Raw genomic sequence first — 23,834 nt, 5'->3', positions numbered from 1 at the left:
CAAACCCCCTTTTCCCAGTAAGATCTGTAAGAAGCTGGGTGTGGTGACACACACCTGTGACCGTGGAACTTGGGAGGCTGAGGCTGGAGGATCACAAGTTGGAGGCCATCCTGGGTTAGTGAGATCCTGTCTCAAAACCAACCAACCAACAACACCCACCCCCCCCTCGCCACCGTGAGATTATTTCAGCAGACATAACTCATACTAAGGCCCTATAGAGAGTAGTGATTTCAATACCTCAGTGAACAGAGAGGCAAGGCATATTAAATAGCCGAGGGTGAGTGGTACAAGATGAGGGTTTGCATGTAAGAAGTGCATTTCATTCTAAATTTGGGAAACAGGAGTGATTTACCAGCACAAAGGTTATTTTTGAAGCTCTAGCTGCTCTGTGTGGAAATAAGCTGGAAGCTTGTGGCAGAACTGAAAGTTCTAAGTGTTCTGTCAGCTCGGTGGCTCAGGCTTGTAATCCTAGGTATTTGAAAGGGCCAGCGCAAGACCCCATCTCAACAAATAAAACTGGGCATGGTGGTCCGTGCCTGTCATCCCAGCTACTCGCGCAAAGAATGAAGCAAAAAGGGACTGGGAGAGTGGCTCAAGTGGTGGAGCACCTGCCTAGCCAGCGTAAGGCTCTGAGTTCAAACTCCAATACCGACTAAAAAGAGGAGAAAAAAAAAAAAGAAAAATTAGCGTCCCGATTCCCAGGAACAGATGAGCAAGGTTCCCGTGCCATGCTGTTTTAAAACGCCAAGGAAGGGGCTGGTAGGGTGGCTCAAATGGTAGAGTGCCTGCCTAGCAAGCTTGAGAGCCTGAGTTCAAGTCCCAGCAACACCAAAAAAAAAAAAAAAAGAAAAAACGCCGAGGATGAATAAAAATGGAGGCCCCTACTAGCCTCATGGGTTCTCTCCATTGGGCTTCGGTGAGGGCGAGAATGTATGATGATTAAGTCCTGCCTGATAAGTACCCTGAACTGCCTAGCCCAAACGCTCTAGCCGGAGAAACATTAATTTCTACTGCACTCGTACAGCCTCGCAAGTGGGCCGCCCCTCGACCTTGAGCAAACATGCGCAGGTTTCCTGCTTCTGTTTCCTCCCCTCCTTCTTCCCGATATTCCCCGCCCCACGTCGCCCGGAGCTCCGGTATTTCCGGGGGGCGGGGCCCGGCCTCGAACGGATCCCACTGCGCCTGCGCGGCCGGCAAGCACCTCCCGCCCAGAGCGCGATTTAGCTTACCGGAAGCCGGGCTTCTGTTTCCGGGTCGGAGCCATGGCGGTGGCAAATTCAAGCCCTGTCAACCCCGTGGTTTTCTTTGACGTTAGCATTGGCGGTCAGGTGAGATACGGGTGGCCCCCCAGACCAGCGCCGAAGGGAAACTGCACGCGGGTAGCCAGAAAGAGCTCACCAACACGGGAAGAGAGGACTCGAGAGTCCAGAAAGTGAAATCGCATCAGAGCCCCCCTACTTGATGGGCGTGAGGAAGGAAGACCTAGGTTCTTGCCCACCCTCCTGGGGGCACTGGACATAGCGAAAGTTAGGCTAGGGAGCCGGAGGTGGAGGTGGGGATTGCGAGTAAATGGGGGAGTGGGCATTTCTTCTGACTGGGTCGTCTGTCCCTGTCGCTTGCAGGAAGTTGGACGCATGAAGATCGAACTGTTTGCAGACGTCGTGCCTAAAACCGCCGAGAACTTTAGGTAAGGAACTTCCAGTGCGTGATTAGCCGAGGCACAAGCCGAGCTCCAGTCAGTTTACGGAATGACCATCGGCTTCTGTCGTCCACTCATGCCCTTGAGGTCTGATTCCTTGGTATTGCTGTGTACAATGGTTTCCGTTTTTTACTGTTCCCATGTCGTTTCATGTTGTTATGTAGTCTGGCTGACTCCTGTGTGTTTGCTGGCCCCTATGTCTCTACCCTCCCTACCTGAGATTAGAGGTGCTCACAGCAGTGATGCCATGGTAACTGAATCGTCCACTCTTTTCCTTTTTAGGCAGTTCTGCACTGGAGAATTCAGGTTAGTCTTTCAGACGTGTTTGACTTCGTTGTCTCCTGCTGAGGGGTGTCCTTGGGCTTCGGTGAGGGTATTGGGAAAACACTGGCAGACCTTGAGTGATACAAAATATTACGCCAGGGTTCTGTTCTCAGTTCATTTACCTTCTTTATCTATTTTCTCCTGATCATCTTTAGGAGAGTCCCTTTGGCTCCGGTATGTTGTAAACTGAAAAGACCTATGATTATCTGACATCATTTCAAGTCTCTTTCTTTTTGGTTACAGAAAAGATGGGGTCCCAATAGGATACAAAGGGAGCACTTTCCACAGGTAAGGGTTTGGCAAGCCATTCTTGAAGCTTTCAGAAATGCAGTCATCCTTTGGTATCTGTAGAGAATTGCTTCTAGGGTTCCAGACAGGTAACACTTGCCTAGCATGTGTGAGGGCCTGGGTTTGATCCCCAGCACTGCAAACAAACAAACAAAACAAAACAACAAAACTTTCATGTAACTATGCACATCTCTTTTATATTTCAAACATCTCTAGATAACTCATAATACATAATACAATGTAAAACGCTATACAAGTAGTTATAGTACTGTATTGTGAGAATAATGAGAAGAGTGTAGAAAGTTTGTACCTGTTCAGTATAAATGTGTTTTGTTTTTTTTCTTTTTTGGCAGTCCTGGGGTTTGGATTTGAAGTGGAGGGTTTACACTTGCTAGGCAGACTCTCTGCCACTTGAGCCATACCTCCAGCCCCTGAATAGTTTTGTTTTATAGTTGGTTCCAATGATGTGGAACCTGTGGATACAGAGGACTACTTGTGTTTCCTTGGAGGGTTAGGCTTTTTAGAAGAACATAAAACCAGAGGCTAATTCTTAGGTCTTGGTCAGAAATGTTTTTATGGACTCAATAACTGATGGAAGATTTATTAAATATTCTAACTCTATTTATACTCCTCTACTAGTTCATTTTATGTAGTTAAAGCAGAAAGGACCCATCATCCTAATGTCCTGTCTTTTTTTTTTTTTTTTAATTAAGTGCATAACTATATCCTGCTGGTTGATGTATATTTGTGAAATGGCCAAATCTGATTATTCTAGATAACCAGCTTCATTTCACTACAGAATCTGCCCCATGACCTCACTGTAGTTAGTAAGGTGTTAGCATGTAACTATGAACCTAAATAACAATCAGAGATTCTTCAAGAAATAATGATACTTATGTAGGAATAACAGAGTGTTGCAATGTGAATACACGTGCTATAATAAACTATATTCAAGGACGTTGAGGAAAAAGGAAGTTTTTTTTTTGTTTTGGTGGTACTGGGTGTTTAAACTCAGGGCCTACAGCTTGAGTCACTCCACCAGCCCTTTTTTATGATGGGTTTTTTCGAGATAGGGTCTCACAAACTATTTGCCAAGAGGATCGAACCCTGATCTTGTTGATCTCTGTCTCCTGAGTAGCTAGGAACCACTGGCGCTGAGGGAAGTTTTTAAAGGCAAAAATGAGGATTGCATAAGATATTTTGAAACAATAATCCTTAGCTACAAGGATCAATAACAAGGGAACACCAGTCTGAATTTGAACAGATGTTTTCTCGGCAGATATCCTTACAGAAGTATATTTTGTGGTAGCCTTTGTGCAGGTAATGGTTTTGGCAGAGTCTTTTGTGATAGTTACTGTTATCAGGCAATCGTCTGTGAGGACCTGTCCTTCTAACCTCACTTTATTTTTATTGGGGTTGACGTAATGACTCCATTTTGATTCTGATCACTTTCATGTAACTCTGTCAAGAGCTTTAGAGCTATAGTCTCTAATCCTTAGCAGCATTCCTGTGAGGTAGTATGTGTTATCTACATTATACAGAGGAGGAAACTGAGGCTTAGAATGGTTAAGGACCATGCCTAGCGATAATAGCTAACAGTTATTGAGCCCTTATGTGTATAGTAGTATAAATTTACATTAAAGCCTTGACTTGCCTTTTGCTTGGTAAATATTTTAGTAGTTTTTCATGCAAGGATTCAGCCCTTTCCCCTCGTTATTGTTCAGGTACTACATCATGTACTTAGGTCAACTTTAAGATGCCCCGACTTATAATTAAAACCTGTTTTTGCCAGGCCTTGGTGGCTTGTGCTTATAATCCTAACTACTTTGGAGGCTGAGATTGAGATGATCACAGTTAGAGGCTAGCCCAAGCAAATAGTTCAAGAGACCCCATCTTGGACTGGCAGAGTGACTCAAGAGGTAAAAGTACCTACCTACCAAGCGTGAACCCCTGAGTTCAAATCCCAGTGCCTCAAAAAAAAAAAAAAAGAGACCCAGCACCAAAATAGCCAGAGCAAAATGGACTTTAGGAGTGCCTCATGCGATAGTGTGGCTGCACTGCAAGCCCAAAGCCCTCAGTTGAAACCCCAATCCCACCAAAAATATAAAAGATACAAAAAATACAACACTTTTTTTGGTTAGTAGTCCTCTCAGCTCACTTGCTCCAGGAAAGAATAATCATTTTGTAAGGTATATTTCGAAATTAATGTTAATCTAATAGTTCAGCGACTAAGTCATTATTTTTTTAAATCATAGAATTTCTCAGGATCCTTTCCTCTCTGTTTCAGGGTCATAAAGGATTTCATGATTCAGGGTGGAGATTTTGTTAATGTAAGTATTGTGCTATTCCTTTCTTATCAAAGAAATATAGATTTAATTTTTGTTGTTATTGCTGTTGTTGCCACTGCTGTTTCTACTGCAGGGACCCAGTCCTGAGACTTGAAAGCAGTAGCTAAGTTTGATGGGGAGAAGATGTGATATCTGTGTTCTGTACAGTTACTGGCTACTACTGACTGTAACATTAGTTTAACAGACATCCATACTTAAATTGAACCATTAACTTCCATGGTCCAAACCTCAGCCATCTGGGGCCAAAAACTGGATTGTTCCTAGCATTACCTATAGATATCCATGACGGACCCATATTAGTTGTTCGAAAGAAACTTAGAAATCAGCTGCAACTTGTTCTTTCAAAATGGAGGTAAGGCTCTTTCCAGTGTCCCATTTTGCCTTCTACTTTTAGTGTAGTGTCTGGAAAATTGAGTGCACTTTTTTTTTTTTTTCCTTCGCAGTACTAGGGTATGAACTGAGGGCCTCACACTTGGCTAGGCAGATGCTCTACCACTAGAGCCACTCCACGAGCCCTGTTTTTGTGTTGGGTTTTTTTCTAGTTTGTGTCTCTTGCCTGGGCTGGCTTCAAACCTCGGTCCTCCTGATCTCTGTCTCCTATGTAGCTAGGATTACAGGAGTAAACCACCAGTGCTGAGCTCTGAGTGTATTTCTATTTTGTGTTTTTGCTTTTTTTTTTTTTTTTTCCCTTTTGAAAGCTGTGATTTTGTGTGACCTTTTTTATTTTTATTTTTTGGTGGTATGGCTTGAACTCAGGGCCTCACAATTGCGAGGCAGGCACTCTACCATTTGAACCACTCAGGCAACCTGAAAGCTGAGATTATAATCAGAAGTTGACTAGTAGGCAAGAAATCGGAGTAAGGAGGTAGAAATTCTGGAGGTATGTTTGCTTTATTTTGCTGGGAGAGCCTAGGGCATTAGTGTTAACCAGGACTTTTGTGACCACATTGTTTATGTCCACCATATCAAGCTTTCCTCCATACCTGAACCTTGGCGGGTGCCCAGTAAACAAGTTTTTCTTTCTTAGACCTGCTTTTATCCTTACCCACCCACTTCCTGTTGTGCATGGTGTTTCTTTACTCGTATTAATATGCTTTGGTTAGTCATGTTCCTGTTTTCTTGGATCTGGGAGATATTCTTTCTCCTTCATATGTTTATTTAGATTGACATGAATTTTTAAAAACCTCTCCCCTGTGTAGGGTGGCAAAATGGCAGAATTTAGGCTGAATTATGCTTTCAAATATGTTTTGTTTTAACAGCATTGTATTGTAAAGTTGGGAAATTTCAAAAAAATTCTGAGTTTTGTTTTCTCTGTAAAAAATGGGAAACAAGGGTATACTAGGCCTACGACAATTGGTTGGAATCAAGTAAGTAACTGGTCCTTTTAATATAGGTTATGTCCTTGCCATTTCGCCACAGTCTCCACTTGGCACTTGCTTCCCTTATTTATGTCACCTGCTCCATATGTATTTAATTTTTGTAACCATTGGCCGTAGTGAAGCTTCTTATCTAAGAAGGGCTGAGAATCTATCTGCTGCCTTTCCTTTCTTCCCTAGGTTCTTGCATTGTGGGATGGTTTTACAAGGACAGCACCAACTTCTTGCAAGCCTTTGCCCTAGGCATATCTCATCACTTGTTGATAGTCCCAGGATTAGACAATAGTTGCTTAGTCTCAAGGCTGAGTAGTAGAAGCAATTGCTTAAGAGCTTCCCTTAGGGAAAACAAACTAGAATGAGCAAGAGCCACAAGATAAAAGATCTGACATGTTCTCAAGTTGAAACAAGAATATTTGTTTCCTTTAATAGTATTTATTGTTTTGCTTTGTTCTGGTTGCAAAAGAAAGTACAAAGAAGTCAGGTGCCAATGGCTCACACCTGTAATCCTGACTACTTGGGAGGCTGAGATCAGGAGGATGGAGGTTAGAGGCCAGCTTGAGGAAATAATTCATGAGTCCCCTATCTCCAGAATAACCAGGGCAAAATGGACTGGAGGTCTGGCTTAAGTGGTAGGGTGCCTGCTTTGCAAGTGCAAACCGAGTTCAGAAAAAAAAAAGGAGAAAAAGAAAGAAATGAAAAGAAAATGCAAAGAAGAAAATTAGTTGCCTCCAGTCTCATCTGGCATGGATTATCCTATTGGCATTTTGGTTTGTAACTGCCATTCTCATATTAGTACATACACACACACACACACACACACACACACACACACACACACGTATGGTATGTATGAATGAGTGTATTTATTAGATCAAGTCACACATTCACAGAACTGAAAAATTCCATGATGACCATCTGCAAGCTGGAGAGCCAGAAAATTCCTTAATCTAGTCAAACTGACATCCAAATTAAGCACCATAAATAGGTTTTATTTATTTATTTTTGGAACACAGGTTTGAATTCAGGATTTCAAACTGCCAAAGCTGGTACTCTGCTGCTTCAGCCAACCTCCAGTCCACTTTGCTCTGTTTATTTTGGAGATGGGGGGGGGTCTCAGGAACTATTTGCCCAACCTGGCCTTAAACTGCGATCCTTCTTATCTGTAGCTAGGATTACAGGCATGAGCCACAGGCTCCCGGCTCTCTTGAAGTTTTTTTTTTTTTTTTTTTTTTAGATGCTTTCTTTCTTTCTTTTTTTTAAATTTATGTTCATTTATTTACATGTGCATACATTGTTTGGGTCATTGCTTCCCCCCTACCCCATAACCCCCCACCCCCACTTCCAGGCAGAATCTGTTCTGCCCTTACCTTTAATTTTGTTGGAGAGAAAACAAAAGCAATAATAAGAGAGACAAAGCATTTTTGCTAGTTGAGGTAAGGATAGGTATATATAGAGATTCCTAGCATTGCTTCCATGTACCAGTGTGTTACATCCCAGGTTGATTCATCTCTTACTGACCTTTTCAGTAGTTTCTGATCCCCTTCTCATGTTGAGCTCTGTCACTTCAAGTTTTCTGTATTAGTTCCTTTATAGTAGGGACATCAAATACTTTCATGTTTTGGGTTTCTTACCTATAGAAAATGCTTTCTAATCACTACCTAATATTCTGTTAGGAATATAAACTTATATATTCAGTGCATGTAATTGAAGAAATAAATTGCTTTCTGTTGTTTGCCCTGAATAATTTTTATTTTCCCTAATTTGGCTTCTGGAGGACAGTAGCATTGTTATGGGGATGGCATAGAAGCTAATCTGACACTTGGTTCATTGGGAAATTGGAAGAGAACTTGCTTTTTCTTTTCCTTCTATATTTATATATGTGGAGTTAGTAATATAGTAGCTTATTTGATTATTTATGTGGTATACTTTGAGTACCTTTGTCTGAAATGCTTGGAACAAGAAGTTCTCAGAGTTTTTTGGGGGGACTTGGAATATTTACATAGACTTTACCAGTTGAGCCATTCCTAATCTGAAATTGAAATGTTTCTCAGTCCATAACTTTTTGAATCCATGTTTCCAAGGTGTCCAGCACTCCAAACCAGTAACACCATCTTTCTCTTTGCTCAGGGAGATGGTACTGGAGTTGCCAGTATTTATCGGGGGCCATTTGCAGATGAAAATTTTAAACTTAGACATTCAGCGCCAGGCCTGCTTTCCATGGTAAGTGAAGTCCAGTTAAGAGTTGGGGTTATATTGATAGCTAGCTGGCTTCTGGTCCATTATTGAGGCCCAATCCTATCTCTCTCTGAATATGAGCAAATGCTTTCCTTCTCTTGCTTCACCTAGACCTCACTTCTACCACCCCCTCCTCCTTCCTTATCCTGGTCTGATTTTGTTGGACAGGGTCTACTAGTAGGCTTAAGAACTAAAATTGAGCTCTGATGTGTTTATTACATTTATGTGCACTAGGAAATGTGGCTGGGTGTTTAGCCTTTCCTGCTCAGAATGCAGTGTGTTGTGCTTTCAAGACCCAGTGTTCATCTTTTTATTGCCCTAGACACCTTGACTCATTTACTGCAGTCATTCACCCATACTGCCTGCTGACCCCTCAGCTGTTTTTGCTTACTCACATGTTTTTGCTCACCACTACTGCTCCCATGTCCTGGCACTCCTGCTGCCATTTATAATCCCCACTCAGACCTCTCAGTTCCCTGCCCTCCTCATTTACACTGCTGTATCTAACCTACCTCTGCTCACTGTCCTTCATACATGATCCCTTTTACTTGCTCTTGCTCAAAGTCATTCCTCCTTTCCCTGCTCCTCCCGCTTGCTTCTCTCTTACTTCCCACCCCTAGAAAGAATAAATAAGTGTCCCAGAGCTTCAAAAATGTGCTGTATGACTGTTTTTGTACCTGTTTACTGAAAAATGAGTATACATGAGCAGTAAAGACAAATAGAATTAGGATCCCTGGGAATTGTATCCCTCATTCCAAAGTATGGGCATACTTGTCCAGCTCTGGTAGTCCCTTACTTCATAATATGGTATATCCTTGAATACATGTATGAACACCAAAAGTAACCTAATCTTGCATAGAATTCTGAAATACAATAAAAAGTTCCTAATTAGAAGTTACCCCAGACCTTGACTTTAATGTACTGCTAATATTTTATACACACTTGTTTTCCTTCACAGTTTAACCAGAATCACTAAACCCATTAAGTATCTGATTAAGGCTATTGACCTACCTAATATAAGTTCCAGAACTGGCAGAGTAGCTCAAGTGGTAGAGTGCCTACTTAGCAAGCATGAGAGCTTGAGTTCAAAATTTCATTTTGGGCTGGTGGAGTGGCTTAAGTGGTAGATCACCAGCCTAGCAAGTATGAGACCCTGAGTTCAAACCCCAGTACCACCAAAAAAAAAAAAAAAAAGTTCCAGTTTTATCTCAGTAGTAGTAATCTTATGAGACCTGTGTTTCTTTTAGTAGTTAGTAACATTTTCAGGTTTTTACTTCCTACTCTTTCCCCCCCCAAAAAATAAGGGAAATATGCAATAAAATCTTGACATAGTTACACAGATACTGTTGTAAGTCAGTGCTGCTAAACCTTAACATGGGCTTGTTAGTCTATGAAAGTCTGAATTTAGCATATAATAAAGATAGTTTAATGGTGATCAGTATAATATGTACAAAAGTACACTTCAGATGAAAGTCAAATGTTCTCTACAGTGTATCACTCTGTGTTGTGATTATAGCCTGTTCTTTTAAAATACATTATTAAATACAACATGTAAAAAAATTTCAAGTGAAAAAGAAAGAGATGTAGCTAAAGAGTCTCATTCTCATTTTAAAAATAACTTTGACTGTAAAATTCAGCAATAAGATGTGGGGCATAGCTGTAAGTACGAATAATCACAAAACAAACATAAATTACATATAGTCTCTTTTCAAGCATAGCTCTAGTACAGCAGCTTCTTACTCCTTAAAAATATTGATACTATTTTTATAATACTGTGTAAACTCATTCAGACAAAACATCTTATTGCATAGGTAACAGGTATTTTCCCAGCTGGTAGCTAATTTGTAACTATAATCCAGTTATAACTACTTTAGAACTAAATATACCATGTCATGTCATATTATGTAAACAATTGATTCTATTATAAAAACTCACACTGTAGGGCAAATGCACATTTAGTCAAGGGTCTAGCTCTTACTCATTTTTGTCCTTTTGTCCTAGTGTAGGCCCTGGCTTATAATAGTTTTGCTAAAAGAAAGCATGAAGGGGACAGGACTAAGCTCCACAGACTGTGGAGCTAAACATGGCCAGGGTAACTTACTGCAAGTATATTTGGTTTCTATCAGGCAAACAGTGGTCCTAGTACAAATGGCTGTCAGTTCTTTATCACCTGCTCCAAGTGTGATTGGCTGGATGGGAAACATGTAGTGTTTGGTAAGTCCTCCTCCTTTCCCATTGTCTAGACCCTATTCATCTAAGTTGGGACTTCCAGAGGATCCAGTCCTTACACTCTCACTAGGAGTGCTGAGCTGGTGTAACTGCTCTAGGTAGTCATAGGGAAGATAGAAGTGGTGGGGATGTGGGGGAAATGTGTGGTTAAGAGAACTAGAAAGGGGATGTGAGGGCGATCTGGCTGTGACATCTGTCACCCCATTGATTGCCAGGGTTGATTTGGCTGATTTGGCTGGCTAGGCGGGTGTCCCCTTCCTCCCTCACTGCTCCATGTGCGTCCCTCCCGAAGCTGCACGCTCGGTCAAAGAGGATGACCATCCCCGATAGAGGAGGACTGTTCTTCGGTCAAGGTATACAAGTAGCTGCGCTCCCTGCTAGAACCTCCAAACAAGCTCTCAAGAGAACTAGAAGGAAGGACAGGAGACCATCTGCTGTAGTATGTAACCTCTGGGTTAATACGTATTCTAGAGGAAAACCCAGATGCTAGCACTAAAGAAAAGCTAGAGACAGAGACAACAATGGCTCAGGAGGACTTTAGAATCACTCAAACCTAAGCCCTAACTCCACTACTTATCACCTGTGACCTTACTCAAGTCATTTCTCCTCACTGAATCTCTAATGTAATCTCATTGTTAAAGAGGATCTAATGTGATAATAACTAAAAGTGGGAAGATGCTGTGTGTGAGAGAGAAGGATACAGTCTAGCTCATACTCTTCTTATAGGAAAAATCATTGATGGACTTCTAGTGATGAGAAAGATTGAGGTAAGTCCTGCCTGGATGTCCTCTTTTTCAACCTTTGTGGTCCAATACCATCTGCCCTCCAGCGATGAGCTGAAGAAGGTCAATGGGCTCCAGTATGTTAGGTCTAGTTGTCATTGTTTTGGTGGGACTGGGGTTTGAACTCAGGGCCTTGATCTTGTTCTACCACTTGAGCCACACCCACTAGCCCTTTTTGCTTTAATCATTTTTCAGATAGGGTCTCACATTGTTGGCCTGGGCGGGTCCCAGCCTAGACTATGATATACTTAAACCTCCCACACAGCTGGGATGACGGGTACATGGCACCACACCCAGCTTGTTTGTTGAGTTGGAATCTCACTAACTTTTTACCCAAGTTGACCTCAAGCTGTGATCCTTCAAATCTCTCTGCCTCCTAAGTAGCTGGGATTAGTGGTGTGAGCCACCACACTGGCCTTTTAAGTTTTCTTGGCTCCTTAAATTAAGCTCTCCAGCCCACGCTGAAGTTTGGCCTCCAATGACCCTGTCACCTACTTGACAAAATTTTACCCCTTGGCATTTCATTCAAAATTCTTCATGACCTGTCCTTGCCAAATCTCTGGGGCGCCCTCTCCTACCAGTGCCTCCTCTTTTCCAGTCATATCAGCCTACTAGCTCTTCTTTAAATATGCCATACATGCCCCTACTTCCTGCCCCAAGCCTTTGCTCAGGTTGTTTTTTCTCCTGGGAATGCTCTTTCTTTTCCTTCTAGGCCTGGCTCAAATGTCCCCTCTCTGAATCCTCCCTCTGACCTCTTTAAGCATCACTTTATTTACTCTATCTGCCCCTTGACAACTCTCTCTCTTATAACTTACTACATAGTTATGTATCACAGGTTTGACATTTTCTCAGCATTTTACATTTTCTTCTTAATTTGTATTGTGCTTTACCTGTCTGCTAGGACATGCACTGTTTTGGAGTCCTGGGTCCTTAGCATAGGGGCTGGCAGGCCTCAGTAAAGACTCATGAGAGAGTAAGTGCCTGAGTACATGTGTTTGCTTTCTCTCTCTCTCTCTCTCTCTCTCTCTCTCTCTCTCTTGGTTTCTGTGGTGCTAGGGATTGAACCCAGGGACTTGCACATGCTAGGCAAGTGCTCTACCACTAAGCTACATCCCCAGCTCTCCATTGTGCTTTCTTTTCTAGAATGTCCCCACGGGCCCCAACAATAAGCCTAAGCTGCCTGTGGTGATCTCACAGTGTGGGGAGATGTAGTCCAGATGCAGACTGAATCAGGTAAGTATACCTTTCTCCTACCTGGGTAGGAGAAAGCAGCATGGTGTAGTAGAAAGAACTTTAGACTTGAAGACATTGGATTAAACCCATTTCCTTCTATATGACTTTAGAGAAGTCATTCCCTTCTCTGAGCTCGTTTTCTCATCTATCAAAAAGAGAATACTGTTGGTGGTGCAGTTCAAGTAGTAGAGCACTTGAGGACCAGAGTTCAAACCATAGTACTGCTAAGCCAAAAAATAAAAGAGAAAAAGAGAGTAGTACACTTAACTCTTTAGAGTCATCATGAAGATCAAAATAGGAAGGATTCTGGAAGTACTTTACTTTTCTACTACTTTGTAGTATACAAAGTATAAACCTGAAAACCACTCAAGCGGTTTCTAACAACACCATAAAACTATAGTTCTATTTAGTACTCCCAATAGAAGGACCTGGCTCCAGTCCTGGGTGACTCTGCTGGGACCAGCCTAGCCAGCCAGGAGACACATCTGTCATGCCTGTCATCAGAACTGACACTGCATTCAGGTCCTGACTTTGTATTTGCTGACCTTGTAGATACATGCAACACATTGCTCAGCATGGACACACTCCCTTTGTATCTGCTTGCCACTGCCTGCTCCATGTTAGGCAGCATGTTAGCAAAGAATTGAATGACAGTCTTTACCTTTCAGGAGTGCATGGGAAATGAGGCATACATACTAGTGATATGACATTGCTCAGTGATATGAGTACAAAATAGGGCCGAGGGGTGGGGGTGAGGGGTGGTGGAATGGCTGAAGTGGTAGAGTGCTTGCCTAGTAAGTGCAAGGACCTGAGTTCAAACTCCAGTACTGTAAAAAAAAAAAAAATGATAAAAGAATACAAAAGAGAATTGATCACTTGGACCTAGGTGGAGGAGAGGGGTGGTGGTGTTTACCACTTTAGCCATACCTCCAGCCCTTCTTTTTAAAATTTTTATTATTTTTTTTATTATTGTTGTACTGGGGGTACACTGTGACATTTACAAAAGTTCTTATAATATATCATAGTTGAATTTACCCTCTCCATCATTCTCCTTTATCACCCTCCCCCCAATTCCTGGAATAGTTTCAACAGGTCTCATTTTTCCATTTACATACATGCGTACATAATATTTTCACCATATTCATCCTACTTCTATTATTAAAATTTTTTTTTAAATTAGTCGTACTGGGGTTTGAACTTAAGGCCTTGCACTTGTTATGTCTTTTTAAAGATTTTAGACCTGCAGAAAAGTTGGGAAAATAGTACATTAAACACCCATATATCTTTCACCTAGATTCACCAATGATTAACATTTTATCACTTTGTCTTGACATTTGGTTTCACGCCATCCATTTTTATTCCCTCTCCTTTCTCTTGCCCTTCTTTCCTTTCCTGTGCTGTCCTATCCTGTCCTGTCCTTCCCTTCCCTTCCCTAAATTTGATCTTAGGGCTTCATGCTTGCAAAGCAGGTGCTCTACTGCTTGAGCCACAACTCTAGTCTATTGTGCTTTGGTTATTTTGGAGATGAGGTCTTGAGTCACAATCCTCCCAATCTCAGCCTCCCAAGTAGGTAGGAGTACAGGGTGTGTTTTTTGTTTGTTTGTTTGTTTTGTTTTGGTACTGGGGTTTGAACTTAGGGCCTTACGCTTGCTAGGCAGGTGCCCTACCACTTGAACTACTCCCCCAGCCCTAGGATTACAGGTTTGAGGAAGTTAATTTTTTTTTTTTTTGGCTGCACCTGAAAGTGAACTCAGAGCCTTGTGCTTTCTAGGCAGGTGCTCTACCACTTGAGCCACACACCCAGCCCTTTTTGCTTTAGTTATTTTTCAGGTAGGGTTGACTCTTTTTTTCTTTGCCTGAGGCTGGCCTCAGACTGAGATGTTCCTAGGGCCTCCCATGTAATTGGGATGAGAGTTGTTTGCCACCTACCATACCGGGATTATTGGTCTCAGTAATTTTTTGCCCTGGCTGGCCTGAAACCTGTATCTTCCTGATTGATTTCTACCTCCCAAGTAGCTGGGATTTCAGGTTTGAGTTATCATGCCTGGCTTTTTCAAAGTAACTTTTCTAGCTTGGGGGAAAAAAGCTCTTGACCAGACATGTCATATTCCTTCCCAGGTATTTGGAGAAGCTGAGGTAGAAGGTCAGGGATTTAAACCAGCCTGGCAACAAAGCAAGATCCCTTCTTAAAAATAGATAGATAGATAGATAGATAGATAGATAGATAGATAGATAGATATAAATTTCCAATATTTCATTTGGTTGTTTATTTTTAATTATACAAGTAGCATAATCTCATTGTAAAACTTTCACATCACAGACATAAAGTGGAAGTCTCTCCTGACAGAACCTTATCTCCAAACTCCCTTCCCTCCCCAGAGGTCGTTTCCTTATCACTTTAGTATATTTTCATCAAGACTTTTTCTTTGCTCACCAACCCCTGTTGGTGGTGGTGTTGCTGATGATGGCTATTCTAACAGGGGTGAGGTGGAATCTTAGCGTGGTTTTAATTTGCATTTCCTTTATTGCTAGAGATGGTGAGCATTTTTTCATGTGTTTTCTGGCCATTTGAATTTCTTCTTTTGAGAAAGTTCTGTTTAGTTCACGTGCCCATTTCTTTATTGGTTCATTAGTTTTGGGAGAATTTAGTTTTTTAAGTTCCCTATATATTCTGGTTATCAGTCCTTTGTCTGATGTATAGTTGGCAAATATTTTCTCCCACTCTGTGGGTGTTCTCTTCAATTTAGAGACCATTTCTTTTGATGAACAGAAGCTTTTTAGCTTTATGAGGTCCCATTTATCTATGCTATCTCTTAGTTGCTATGCTGCTGGGGTTTCATTGAGAAAGTTCTTACCTATAACTACTAACTCCAGAGTATTTCCTACTCTTTCCTGTATCAACTTAAGAGTTTGGGGTCTGATATTAAGATCCTTGAACCATTTTGAGTTAATGTTGGTATAGGGTGATATACATGGATCTAGTTTCAGTTTTTTGCAGACTGCTAACCAGTTTTCCCAGCAGTTTTTGTTGAAGAGGCTGCTATTTCTCCATTGTATATTTTTAGCTCCTTTGTCAAAGATAAGTTGCTTATAGTTGTGTGGCTTCCTATCTGGGTCCTCTATTCTGTTCCACTGGTCTTCATGTCTGTTTTTGTGCCAGTACCATGCTGTTTTTATTGTTATTGCTTTTTTTTTTTTTGTTAAAGATTTAAAATCTTTTTTTTTTCATTTTTCTTTTATTATTCATATGTGCATACAAGGCTTGGGTCATTTCTCCCCCCTGCCCCCACCCCCTCCCTTACCACCCACTCCGCCCCCTCCCTCTCCCCCCCCACAATATCCGGCAGAAACTATTTTGCCCTTATTTCTAATTTTGTTGTAGAGAGAGTATAAGCAATAATAGGAAGGAACAAGGGTTTTTGCTGGTTGAGATAAGGATAGCTATACAGGGCATTGACTCACATTGATTTTCCTGTGCGTGGGTGTTACCTTCTAGGTTAATTCTTCTTGAACTAACCTTTTCTCTAGTACCTGTTCCCCTTTTCCTATTGGCCTCAGTTGCTTTAAGGTATCTGCTTTAGTTGTTGATTCTACCAATCCATAGATCCATAGAAATGGGAGATCTCTCCACTTTCTATAGTCTTCCTCAATCTCTTTCTTCAGAAGTGTATAGTTTTCCTTATAGAGGTCTTTCACATCTTTTGTTAGGTTTACACCTAGGTATTTGATTTTGTTTGAGGCTATTGTAAATGGAATTGTTTTCATACATTCTTTTTCAGTTTGCTCATTGTTAGTGTATAGAAATGCTAATGATTTTTCTATGTTGATTTTATATCCTGCTACGGCAGAGAACTTTGCTCAGTTCATTGTTGCCCAAACTCTCCTGTAGTTGAGAAGCTTTTGTGGGCACTTGTTAAGCCTAATTCCCAGGTCCCTCCCTTGCTTATCAAAGATGTAGGAAACACTTTATTTTTTTAATATTTGTATTTTAGAGGAAATTAACTTTACAGTTGTTATAACTTAAAGTGAGACAATATTAAAATTCAAATAGTGATTATGTTAAATTAGTTGTACCTGTGGATGGTAGATATTTTAACAGCTATGAAGGTGCTATTTGAACGAAAGTCTAGGAGACACTATCCCACATTCTGGAATTACCTGGAGACATGATACATTCCTATAAGGGAAGATTGTGAAAGTGCATTGGTGGCAGTTGAGCTGTACAAGTAAGCACTAATTGAAATGTGTCCCATGCTATGTATGAGTCTACAAATCTGAGAAGCCCAGTTCCTTCCTTCAAAGAGCTCAGTTTCTTGGGAAAACTGACAACTACAGTACAGTAAAGGGCTGGATTAGAAGTTTAAGAACAAGGTAAGGAAAGTGTGGAAGCCTGGGTCTATCTGGAGTGGTTTGGAGAGACAGCTGAAACTGTACAAGAAAGAATAGAAATTGTCAAGACTTAGTCTAAGGAGGACAGTCCAAGCAGAGGGTACAGTATGTACAAAGGCATAAAAGCCAGAAACAGCAGGAAGTATAGGGGAAGCTACAAGTAATTCAATATGGGAAAATAAGAAAAAGATGTAGCTGGAGGAAGGCCAGGACCAGTTTTGAGAATAGTACCAGGCTGAGCAGTTTATTGGGCTATTTCCTGAAAGTCACCTCCCACCTGGGAAGAGTCCATTTTGCTCCTGAGAGCCTGACCTTCCATTAAGAACCAGGCCAGTGGGAGTCACTAAAAGATTTTTAGCAGGACAATGTTACAACTGAATTTTCTTCTTCAGAAGATGATTCTGACATTGAAGTAAAGGATGGACTGGAGCCTAGGAGTCATTGCAGTAGTCCAAAAAAAAAAAAAAAAAAAAAGAGAATAGGTTCTGTGTGAAAATAGGTGCTCAGTGGTATCCTAGAGATTTGACAGCTCATACTTGCTTGTCTACTAGGTGACATTGTTTCCAGCTCTGAAAGTTAGAAGCTCTGCCAGCTAAAAGAACAGGGGAGGGGAGAATGTCTGATTCCATTCCAGAGAAGCAAAGCTGCTACATTGTAACCAGGTTTTACACACCAGTCTCTTCCATGGAATACTATTCAGCCTTACCAAAAAGAAAGAGATAGTTCTGTATGTGTTGGCAAGATTTCTAAGGTAAATTGAGTCAAGATGTAGTACACTGTTTAAACATTGCACTACTTATATTGTGTAACTATTTCAGAAATCTCTTCAGTGATAAGTAACAGAGACTTTTTCAGTTTATATTCTTACTTATACTTGAATTTCCTACATTGAGCATGCACCTTACAAAGGAAGTATATATATATGTGTTTTGCTCATTTGTTTTTTGAAACAGATCTCTATGTAGTCTAGGCTGGCCTCGAACTTGAAATCATCCTGCCTCAGCCTCCCAAGTGGTGAAGATTACAGTGTGCACCCCAACTCCCAGCTTATATATGTAGTTTTAACTATATAGCTTATATATGTTATATATAACTGTACTTTTAATTAATTCCAGTTCTCCCAGCCCTCTCAGAAGTATGTGTATAGCAGTGCCTAATATCACTTTATAAGTCCTATCCTATTCTCTCCACCTGTTCCTCCCAGGTCCTGTTCCTAGCTAGGGGTTCCAGCCTGGGTACTCTCTCAACACTTTGTTCCTCCTTACATTATAGCCTTTAGCACAGTGTATCACAAATGTGTTGGTCTGTTTTTCTCTGGACTGAGACCTATTTGAAGCAAGGATCATGTTGACTAACACAACCTAATAGAGCTTGAATGCTGGTGCACCCTAAAATGTTCAAATTGTACTTACTCGTTTTTATACACTCTGGTTGAGGGCCCAGGGTTTCCTGCAGTATGACGCCAGATCTCACTATCCCCCCAGAGGAGGGTGTGGCCACATTTAGGGAGTGGTGAGAGAAGGGGATGGTTGTATACTGAGTGTACTACTCTCTTCTTTTAGTATAGTGAACTCCCTGGCAATAAACAGTGTGTGGACTTTTATTTTTCTGTACTCCTGGGACTAAAACCTGCAAAACAGAAGGATTGGTCTTTGTTCTGAAGATCCACAAAGAGCTGTGACTAAAAAAGACATAGACCTTGGAGCCAGTTAAGCAGACCAAGAAGCCCTACCACTATCTTAACTTGGTGATCTTAGTCAAGCCTCTAAACCTTTTGGGATTCTAGTTTGCTTCTTTGCATAGAGATAATACATACTGTACAGAATTGTGAAGGGTGATTAATAAATGAGACAATATACTTGGTCACAAGTGTTGCTTCATGGTTCTTGTGTAACGTCTCCACTTGGCTCTGGGGAATCAAAGGTCTGACCTCTGGTGAGAGTGAGACCAGTTCTACTCTGGGGAAAAGAGGATTGGGAGTGTAGTAGAGAGGTGAGAACACTGTCTCTCATGAAATGTCTCCTTGTGGTTCCCTTGATCTGCTTATCTCTTTGTCCCCCACATTGACCTCCCTGTCTCTGCCATTGTAGGCCTTCCCTCACTCTGGGTGATGTTCTTGAGTCAGACAAACTGGACTGGCCCCTGTGTTTGCTTGCCTGCTTGCTACTGCTCCATTTGATTAAGAGACCCTGGAAGTATACAGATTCAGAACTAAGACTTTTAACTGTAAATAAAGGATTCTTTTTTTTAATGTGCTTTGGTTTTTTATTTGTGTGTGTGTGTGTGTGTGTGTGTACATGTGTGGTTTTTAAATGGTTATAATGATAGCCTTGTCTCCTCACTGCCTCAGCTTCAACTAGGAGGACTGGCTCTCCTTGGAGGCCATATGGACCAGGCCAAGAGCCTGCTATGTATAGTTGGTGCCTCTGACTTGCAAGTTGTTTTAGCATTCCCCTCTTAGGTTCAAGCTGATTGGAAAGGAAGACAAAGCCACAAGGCCTTATAGCACTATTTATTCCAAAGATGTTCCCAGTAGGTCCTATTTGGTTACCTCTGGAGTCTGTGAGAGAAGAAATACTGACTTGGGGTGTTTTGGGATAGGAGACCATCTGGTAGACTGTGTCTTGAACATGATAAAGTGGAAATCACTTAGAAAAATTTTTTAACCTGGAGTTATTTTTAAATAGTGAAGGTTTTAAGAAGTTACCTTTTCAGAGCTCCAGTTATTTCATCTGTAAAATGGGGATGTTAAACCTATGTAGTTTGTAGTGTTGTTGAAGGTATCTTGTGAGTAGTAACATGCCTTGGAACATGTTAGTTTTGAAAGTAAATGGCAAAACGTAACAAAGATCCCACTGAGTATGTTAAAGAGGGAGGAAAGTGTTCCTTTCATGAGGACTTTTCTGTGTTCTCTCAATTCCTACTTTGTTTCTCCTGACTCATGGTCAGAGATGCCTCATAGCTACAGCAGTCGAGGTAATAACTGAATTCTGTGACAGAACAGAATCTTGTTATAAGTGCCTTTTCAGTGTACTGGGGCCTAAGGAGATAGATACACAAAGGCTCTAAGTGCAGATCTTTGCCACTTTTTCTAGCTATGTAAACAGGCTTCTGAGGACCCAATGTAGTAAAAGACTCCTGGAGATCTTTAAGTTAACTAGATAGGGTGGAATTGTAAAGAGATGGGAAGGTGAATGGACAGCTGTGATATTGAGCTGATATTCTTATAATGGGCTATTCATTTACGCCTGGCTCGTCCTACATTCCATGCCCGTCTCTGTGCTTTGCATTAAAGCTTCAAGAATGAGTAAGATAAGGTCCACGCTTGTGACAGGAGACAGGCACAGTTTCAGCTCAAGAAGGTATTAGAGTGTGTGCCTTTATGAATGCAGCAGATGTAGTCTGTTTTTGTTTTGTTTTGTTTTAAACTGCTTTATTCCCAACACCTGGAAGAGCTAAGCACCTAATATCTAGTAGGTGCTCAATAAATAGTGTCATATGAATGATGGTGGGTACAAGATGTTGCAGGAGTAGAGTAGAGAGACAAGGTGAGAGGCAAAGGTCAAAAAAGGATTGTTGGAACAGTTGATGTCTGAAGTAAGATTGATTGGAATTAGCCAGAGCAGAGTAAGGAACAGTTAACTATGTTCCTAGATCACTCAGAGATGGGGGACAAGGTGAAAGTTATTCTGCCATGGAGGTTCTTTGGATGAGTCCTCTTGCCCCTTATATTACTTAAAGGCAGCAACTGGAATTGTGTGTAGTATGGTCACTATGGATATTTGGGTGGTGTTAGCTCCTGGGTGACAGACTAGCAGAACTCAGTGGAGATCTTCCACTTGGGACAGGCGATGAATTTCAACATGAGCTGTTGGTTCTATGGGGCACCAGTACCATCTCTATAGTGGTAAAAGAGGTGGCTACAGCCAGGCGCCAGTGGCTCATGCCTATAATTCTAACTAGCTACTGAGGAGGCAGGGATTAGAAGGATAGCAGTTTACAGCCAGACCTGGGCAAATAGTTCAAAAGACCCTATCTTGAAAAAAACCGTCACACACACAAAACAGGGCTGGTGGAGTGACTCAAGCAGTAAGAGCACCTGCCAGTAAGCATGAGGCTCTGAGTTCAAACCCCATGCCACCAAGAAAAAAAAAAGGCTATAAGAAAACTACTTTCATTCTTCACATTTCATGTCATGCTCATTGAGCATGAAGAGAACTGAATAAAGTAACTGAGTGAGTTATGCTTTTCTAAGTAACATTTTAAAGACAAATGTTACAGAATTTTTATTTCTGCTTCAGAAGGCATCCCTACAAAGCAGTTACATGGGAGGGTGTTTATTCTTAGGGGTGCTACTGCCATCTTCTAAGTGTCTTTGTAACTCAGCTTTGGGAAAAGGCCTCAAGCCTGTAGGGCATTTTTTTTTTTTTTTGTAGTACTGGGGCTTGAACTTAGGGCCTTCACCTTGAGCCACTCTGCCAGCCCTTTTTGTGATGGGTATTTTTGAGAGAGGGTCTCCAGAACTATTTGCCTGGGTTGGCTTTGAACTGTGATCCTCCTAATCTCTGCCTCCTGAGTAGCTAGGATTACAGGCTTGAGCCTGTGGGGCGTACTTTTAAAGTCCTCACTGATGGGCTAGCAAATGTGAAGTCCTAAGTTCAAGTCCCAGTGCCACCAAAAAATTGAGGTACTCAGAGTTGGCAGAACAGCCTTTTCAGGAAAGATAACCTTTTTTACATTCAAAAGTCATATGGAACTGGGACAAATGAATAGCAGTTGTGGAATCCACCTACTTTTCACACACATTGTTGCCACTAGCTTTCCACATGCATTACTGGTACAGCTTCCCAGATAATCTTTCTGCATCCGAACCTTTTTGATTCATTTCTGTAGTATGTTATTTAACATATGTATTTAAGTATTATGTTAGGCACTAGGCTAGATGCTCGGGAATTTACAGTATGATGGGGAGCAGAAGAGTGTATGAGGTTAGGAGGGAGGGACTCCTATTAATATCTGAACCTAAAAGATGAAGCAAGCAAACAAAGGAGAAGGGGAAAGGAAGTGTTACAGAGAATAAATTGTGATAGTCTGAAGGAAGCAATGGCTTAAAAAAGCCCCTGGAAGGGTGGATAAGGAATGTGAAAGAATGGGGAGATAAGTTAGAGAAGTCATAGAGGAATTAAGGACTTTGTACTGTCCTAAAAGTAATGGTGTTAAGATCAGATATTTTCAAAAGAACACTATTGTGGTGGGGAATATTACATTGAAAAAGAAGGAGAGACTGGTTAGGAGGTCATAACAGTGCTCTAAGCCAGGGGTCAGGATCTGGCAGGCCAGATCTCCTGTTTTTCTGTGGCTTATAAGCCTGAGGATAAGAATGGCTTTTAGATGTTTAAAGAGTTGAAAATTCTCTTGCAGCATGTGAAGATTACAAGAAATTCAAAACTCAGTGTCCATATTTTTTTTTTCCAGAGTACTTATGGCTGCTTTCAGGATCTAAAGTTGAGTAGTTAGAACTCAATAACCCACAAAGCTTTAAATACTATTTGGCCAGCCCTTGCAGAAAAGTTTTGCCAGTAAAGCAACAGTTGTTGATGGTCTAGTGTAGTGGCAGAAGAATGAAGAGACTGGATCCACATTCAGACTTTTCAGGGCTGGTTCCAGGAGGCTTTTTAGGTGGTGGAATGACAGGCCTAGATTAAACTGATAGGGAGTAAGGACTATTACACCAGCCATTTAATTGGTTTCCCTCCTTTAAACCATTCTCCATTCAGGGCCATTTATTTATTAATTTATTAGCTAATTTATTTTTTAAAGATACCATTCCTTAGAAATCTAAAATTGCCCTTCTCACTAGTGACCCTCAGGGTAAATTTCAAGTTAAATGCACCTAGTTGATCCTGCCCACCTCTACAACTCTAGTCTAATTGAACTACTTTATTTGCATTTCCCTTGAGGGCCCACCTCTTCATGGCTTTAGGTTTTTATGTAAACCTTTCTTTGCCTGAAAAGTCAGCACTCTCCTCTCCTTCCATTTCCAAAACACAAGGCGTCTTGCTTTGTGCTTTTGTAGCTATGGAGTGTTGAGTGCTTAAATTTTTGCCTCCATCAGAAGGCAGAAACTGACTCACAAACTATTCCATCCCCAGGCATTAGTGGACGCTGAATAAAGAATGAATGAAGGTAAATGAAGAACATCAGGCGGCAGCCTCAATTTTACCGTTTGTAAAACATGGATTGCAGTCCTCGCTGATTAAGGGATAAAGAAGTCTATCTAGCTTGTCTAAAAACGTGAGCTGAAATTAAATCTGATTTGTGGCTAATACAAAACGACTTGAATTCTTAAGAGACATTACTTATATATGCCTTATATCCCTAGTAAAATAGATCGGAAGGCAGGTCCCACGGAGAACACTCCCGCCCTAAACATACTGAGCCTAGGGGACCTGAGCGCCTGCTTGGTCCCTCCAAGGTGATACCGCCCAAAGCGTAAGCTCTTCAAGCACAGACATTTGTCAGTTCTAGAAACCCTTGTAGTGCGGAGAGTACACGGCCATTAAAGAAAAGCCAGCTCTCTCCCCGAGGTAAAGGCCTTGGAGCACGGAGGGAGGGAGACCGCCTCTCCTTGAGGAGCCAAGATGTCAGATCCCTTTCCAAGCTCACTGGATCAAGCCAGGTAATCTCGGTCCAGGTGTTTGGTAATGCCCTTTACTTGGCCCGGGCACAATCCTGAACGATGGGCCCGCGCGCCCCAGCTGCAGCCTCGTGAAAGTCACGTTCTCTCTGCCCGTCCTCTCGGGTACTCTATGGTTCTCGTGGTGACTACTCTAATTCTAGTTCCGGTCTCTATGGCGGCGGAGGCAGGAACGGTTGTAGGTCGGCTAATTAGCCGCCTAAAGGCCAATAAGAGTGGAGGAGTGATGAAGGA

At 41.6% G+C, this 23,834-nt stretch overlaps 1 protein-coding gene across 10 annotated transcripts; it reads left to right on the top strand.

The window, feature by feature from the left end:
• The first annotated feature begins 1,171 nt into the window (after positions 1 to 1,171).
• Positions 1,172 to 23,247, top strand: Ppih (peptidylprolyl isomerase H). 10 transcript variants are annotated; one of them, XM_074080417.1, is made up of 11 exons: positions 1,173 to 1,328; positions 1,623 to 1,687; positions 1,982 to 2,005; positions 2,267 to 2,311; positions 4,599 to 4,641; positions 8,163 to 8,255; positions 10,397 to 10,484; positions 10,715 to 10,852; positions 11,226 to 11,266; positions 12,425 to 12,514; positions 23,056 to 23,247. In XM_074080417.1, exons 1-10 carry the CDS (start codon positions 1,263 to 1,265, stop codon positions 12,491 to 12,493), a joined length of 672 nt encoding a protein of 223 aa, XP_073936518.1. In that variant the 5' UTR covers positions 1,173 to 1,262; the 3' UTR covers positions 12,494 to 12,514; positions 23,056 to 23,247. The 10 variants fall into 10 exon arrangements, 7 of the variants coding, with proteins under 7 accessions (XP_073936520.1, XP_073936518.1, XP_073936517.1 ...); XM_074080416.1 differs by lacking the exon at positions 23,056 to 23,247 and adding an exon at positions 18,994 to 19,154; XM_074080418.1 differs by lacking the exon at positions 23,056 to 23,247 and adding an exon at positions 18,466 to 18,772.
• Positions 23,248 to 23,834: the final 587 nt, after the last annotated feature.

The sequence above is a fragment of the Castor canadensis genome, chromosome 7 (assembly GCF_047511655.1).
Source record: "Castor canadensis chromosome 7, mCasCan1.hap1v2, whole genome shotgun sequence".
Lineage (NCBI taxonomy): Eukaryota > Metazoa > Chordata > Mammalia > Rodentia > Castoridae > Castor > Castor canadensis.
Note: the sequence above shows the minus strand (reverse complement) of the source record. Positions and strands in the feature narration are given on the sequence as shown.

What these genes read in the sequence shown, in the direction of transcription:
- Ppih (XM_074080417.1), top strand. Translation starts at nt 1,263, where the DNA reads ATGGCGGTGGCAAATTCAAGCCCTGTCAACCCCGTGGTTTTCTTTGAC. An exon ending in TTCTGCACTGGAGAATTCAG is followed by an intron (nt 2,006 to 2,266) that starts GTTAGTCTTTCA and finishes TTTTGGTTACAG; the next exon opens with AAAAGATGGGGTCCCAATAG. An exon ending in AGGGTGGAGATTTTGTTAAT is followed by an intron (nt 4,642 to 8,162) that starts GTAAGTATTGTG and finishes CTCTTTGCTCAG; the next exon opens with GGAGATGGTACTGGAGTTGC.